Consider the following 5,609-nt stretch of genomic DNA (forward strand, 5'->3'; position numbering starts at 1 on the left):
ATGGCATCACCGACTTGATAGATGTGAGTCTGAGTGAACTCCGGGAGTTGGTAATGGACAGGGAGGCCTGGTGTGCTGCGGTTCATGGGGTCACAGAAAGTTGGACATGACTGAGTGACTAAACTGAACTAACTGAACTGAACCTGTATAGTGAAGTCAAAAAACAAATTTTTTAAAGTGAGGTTTCCTTTTCTATTTCACAATTTGAATGTATCTTTACTCACCTCTGTTGATGTATATACTTTTGAGTAATCAAAATTTATAGCACTGAAATATAGTGAAATTTGTTCTTTAACTGAGTGATTCTTTCCCTCATCTACACAGACCTCTTAGAGTATCACTGATGGTAGAAAGTCAAAATATCTTAGCTTCTCTGAGTGTCATTCTTCTAATATGCAAAATATTCTTATGGTAGTGTGTTCTACACTCGGTTGAGAAACTGCATGAAATGCACATATTACCTGTCACATAAAAGACACACAATTGGCTGAATAGTGAGAACTTGGCTCTTTAATTAACAAGACATGAAGTTTGGGCCATTGTTCTTTGAAGAGCTGATTTGAATTCCTTATTTCTCAGGCTGTAAATCATTGGGTTGAACAGTGGTGTGAGGATGGTGTAAAACACAGATATTAGGGTGTCTTGACTTGTTGAGTAATTGGATTTGGGCCTTAAGTAAATGAAAGAGGCACAACCATAATGAACAGTTATCACAATGAGATGAGAGGCACATGTAGAGAAGGTTTTGTATCTTCCAACAGATGATGGGATTTTTAGAATGGCAGAGATGATGCGGATGTAGGAGACCAGGATAAGCAACAGGGGAATAATCAAGGCAAATACACCAAGCACAAATACGACCAACTGACTGAGGTAAGAGTGATGAGATGCCAACTTGAGGACAGGAAAGATGTCACAGAAGAAGTGGTGTAGTTGGTTGGAGGAGTGAAAGGGCAGGTGAAATACCAAGGATGTGATGATCTGTGCGACAGTGAAGCCACAGGCACAGGCAGCAGCCACTAGTCCCACACACACCCCATGCCCCATGAGCAGTGTGTAATGCAGAGGGTTACAGATGGCCACATAGCGATCATAACCCATGGCTGCCAGCAGGAAGGAGTGAGAGCAACCTAGAAAGAGGAAGGAAAACATCTGGATGGCACAGCCCAGGAAGGAGATGGTCTTCTTCTGGGCCAGCAGGTCAACCAGCATCTTGGGTACAATGACGAAGGTGTAACAAGTCTCAGAGCAGGAGAGGACACCAAGGAAGAAGTACATGGGGGTGTGGAGGGCTCTGTCCAGCACAATGGTGGAGATGATGATGGCATTGGTGCCCAGGGTGAACAGGTAGACGAGCAGGAAGGCAGCAAAGAGCAGCCGTTGCAGCCCAGCCAGAGAGGAGAAGCCGAGGAAGACAAACTCTCTCACCAAGGTCTCATTGGCCCACTCCATGGTCACTGCTATACAGGAGAGCCAGAGCCAGAGCCACAGGCCAGGATGCAGGGATGGAGAAAGGCATGGGGAACTCAGCACAAAGTCTGCAGGTGGCAGGCATCTCCAGATGTTTGATGGAACTCATTCATTCCCTCCAAAATAGTCTGCCAAAATAAGAATTAAGACTAAATATGGAACAGAATAATTGACAATCTATGAGCAGACTTTTCCTAAGGCTATAAACATGTTGTCTCTTAAAGGAAGGAATAGGAATTACCTGATTTTTTTTCTGTGTGTCTAAATTACAAATTATTGTGGTTTTTTGCTCACTACAAGCCCAAGGAAGCCAACTCTCCAAAAGTGAAAAATATGGATGGTTAACTTCAGCTATCTGAACTTGATCAGACTATGGAATAAAGAATGAGTAGTGTTCAGGCAGCATGAGCCAAGGGTGGAACAGATAACATTTGTTTAAGCAAATATTCTTTTTCAGGAAAACGAGAATCACTAAGTTGGTACTTGATGCCATTAATAAAGAAGCATTTATATAAAAAAAAAAACAGAGAAACTCATTAACTGTGGCATTTTGCAACACTCTTCACTTTTCCTATTATGCGCATGACTGTTCTAATTCACTTCAATCATGTCCAACTCTTTGAAACCCTATGGACTGTAGACCCCAGGCTTCTCTGTCCATGGGATTCTTCAGGCAAGAATACTTGAGTGGGTTGCCATGCCCTTCTCCAAGGAATCCTCTCAACCCAGGAACTGAATCCATATCTCTTATATCTCCTGCACTGGCAGGCAGGTTCCTTTACTACCAGTGCCACCTGGAAAGCCCACTATAGGTGCCTCAAAGAAACACAGAAAAATAGAATGTTGCAAAAATAGACAAGAACTTGTAACAGAGTGTAAGAGAGAATGGGAAATTGAGCAGTTTTCCAAATTTCAACCCCTGACATAAACCATAGTTTATACATTTTATATATTGATGTCAATAAGATTCCTTTTGAATAATCTGCTACTAAACACAGTTTGAAAACTGCTAGAAAGGGTTATTTGTAAAGTCATTTTTAGCTCTTATATCAGAAAGTTTTTCCCAGTGTTTCCCACTGACCAAGTGTAAGAAGTAAGAAAGTATTCTCTGGATGCAAAATAACCCAGCATCTATTGGTTGTGTCTCAGTTCAGTTCAGTTCAGTCTCTCAGTCGTGTCCGACTCTTTGAGACCCCATGAATCGCAGCATGCCAGGCCTTCCTGTCCATCACCAACTCCTGGAGTTCACTCAGACTCACGTCCATTGAGTCAGTGATGCCATCCAGCCATCTCATCCTCTGTGGTCCCCTTCTCCTCCTGCACCCAATCCCTCCCAGCATCAGAGTCTTTTCCAGTGAGTCAACTCTTTGCATGAGGTGGCCAAAGTACTGGAGTTTCAGCTTTAGCATCATTCCTTCCAAAGAAATCCCAGGGCTGATCTCCTTCAGAATGGACTGGTTAGATCTCCTGATGAACTATGGACTGAGGTTCGTGACATTTTACAGGAGACAGGGATCAAGACCATCCTCATGGAAAAGAAATGCAAAAAAGCAAAATGGCTGTCTGAGGAGGCCTTACAAATAGCTGTGAAAAGAAGAGAAGCAAAAAGCAAAGGAGAAGAGGAAAGATATAAGCATCTGAATGCAGAGTTCCAAAGAATAGCAAGAAGAGATAAGAAAGCCTTCCTCAGTGATCAATGCAAAGAAATAGAGGAAAACAACAGAATGGGAAAGACTAGAGATCTCTTCAAGAAAATTAGAGATACCAAGGGAACATTTCATGCAAAACTGGGCTCGATAAAGGACATAAATGGTTGTGTCTAGTGCTTATTTATATACTTTTCAATGTATTTGTATGATTTTATATCATTTTTATTGAAGAATTATTTGCACCTGCTACCACTCTTTTTTTTATTATTTATTTATTTATTTGCATTTTCTTAGTCAATAGCAAAGACCCTAAGTTAAATGATTGGAAATTTCTGGAGTTCATTGTATGTATTGCTAGAATCTAAAGGTAATAAGTTTTGTTCTTTCTTAATTACTAGAAACTGGTCCTAAGCTCAGTAGGTATAATTATTCATTTATTTGAAGTTAGTATTAGAATACTCACATACACTTGTTTTAGAGCTCTTTAACACAAATAATAGAAAAATTTTCATCCTGTAACCAAAAATATATTTCTGTTATATATAAGTATAAAGAATGTGTATACTATGTTTATCCCTATTATATACATATATACATGTATACTAATTATATGCTTTCTGTATCAAGAAACACAAACTAATGAGACAGTTTCCCTATAGAATGCTTCTACCTTTACAAATGAATTTCCATCTACTCCACGACACTGAGGGAATCTCAGTGGTGATCATTGTTTATCCTTGTCATATCACTTTCCCAAGATCTTTCTGGATCTCCTTTCAACTAATCTATATCTAATCCCCATTATGAATCTTAAGTAGACCCCAGAAGTTAGAATGACCTCTAACTTAGAATGATTCTGAAATAATGCCTGTTATTGACCCACTATCTGGGCCACCCCCCCCAAAAAAAAAAAAAAAAAAAACCTGGTCTACTTGTCCCTCAGATTCGTGAAGGCAATTGATTTCATTTAAGTGGATTTTTATATACTGTTAGTATAATCCTATAATCTGAATGAGTTATATGACTGATATATTTGCCTTTTCATGCTGTTTTGAGACCCACTGGCACAGTGTATCTGAGAAGGCAGGCCTCTCTGCTCAAGAAGACATCAAAGACCACCACAGTGTATTGTATCAGCACTAAGGATAGAAAGATATACAAGCAGAAGAATAAAAAGATCATCCAGCTAAATACCTGCTGGCTATAAGATTAAGGTAAAAGATCCCTTAATTTGGATTGAGATTTACATTTCCGGTCTAGCTTTATGTGACTTTGGGCAAAGTTCTTGGATATTCGTCTCTTTATTTTAAAATTAAAGAGAACAGGGCAATAACTGTAATAAACAGTTAGGGTGCATAGAATGTACTTAAGCAGAGGCTCCTTGCATGATATTACACAGAAGGAGATTTTATTTAGGCTAGCAGTTGAGTACTCACTCTTACCAGTCTTTTCAACTCATTGATTCCAAGATCTTCCAGGTAGATGACTCTGCAAGTCCCCTTATAATATTTCAGAGCCTATAGATGGAATTCAGGTTATGATCCTTAGAGATGACCCTTCCCCACCTTTATTTTTCTAAGCCCTCAGATACTCCACAGGGATTTTATGTAGTTTAGATTTAAATAGTGATTCTGTATTTGAGGATAGTGTGTACCTCAAAAGAGAGAAAATATATATATATTTTAAGATGCAATACTTTTGAGATATTCAAATATTTATCTTTAGGGAAAGCATAAATCAATTAACTGAGAGAAATTATAGACAGTCTCAGATAGCAAAGAAGTGAATTTTTATATTCTTAAGTATACATGAACATCCTGAATTTGCCTTATTAAAATGAAATTTAAGTTTCAGTTTTCAATTATAGCTAAAATCATACATCCATGAGTAGATGGAAGAAAGAGAACTTGAGATTTGATAAGTGTTATTTCATTTGATCCATAAGCCAGTCATACTAAAAAACAAAGGAAAGGAAAAAGAGAGGAAGAAATGAAAGAAAAAGAAAGAGGAAGAGAGAGAAAAGAGAGAGAAAGGAAGGAAGGAAACAAAGAAGGAAGTGGGAAAGAAAGAAGGAAAATCTAGTGGGAACAAAAATGATCCAGAGTAATCATCAAGAAAAATTTAGAAAACTATACAGATATAGAACCATACTATACAGTATAAAACTATACTATGCATGTTAGTTTTATAAAACTAACATGTTCAGTCACTCCTGGTACCTCAGTTAAAAGCAGACCCTGGTTCTCCTTCTTACCCCTGCCACTTGCCAGAATTGCAGTGGGAGGTCATAAGCACTACCCCTCACCAAGATCTAGACCCCACAAATCCCCAGACTAACTAGATCATTATTCCCACTCTTAAGCAAGTACCTACACTGCTCTCCTCCTTTCAACTCAGACAGAAGCAGCTATTCAGTATCTGGAATCCCTTAGGAAAGGAGATTCTTAAGCCAGAGACCAGACCTGAGAAAATAACAGCAAAAGAGAGTGA

General features: G+C 38.8%; 1 protein-coding gene across 1 annotated transcript; it reads right to left on the reverse strand.

Moving 5' to 3' along the window:
- Positions 1 to 510: 510 nt before the first annotated feature.
- Positions 511 to 1,452, reverse strand: LOC138074131 (olfactory receptor 10K1-like). The gene has a single exon (XM_068966170.1). It carries the CDS (start codon positions 1,450 to 1,452, stop codon positions 511 to 513), a length of 942 nt encoding a protein of 313 aa, XP_068822271.1.
- Positions 1,453 to 5,609: the final 4,157 nt, after the last annotated feature.

Source organism: Capricornis sumatraensis, chromosome 2 (assembly GCF_032405125.1).
Source record: "Capricornis sumatraensis isolate serow.1 chromosome 2, serow.2, whole genome shotgun sequence".
Classification (NCBI taxonomy): domain Eukaryota; kingdom Metazoa; phylum Chordata; class Mammalia; order Artiodactyla; family Bovidae; genus Capricornis; species Capricornis sumatraensis.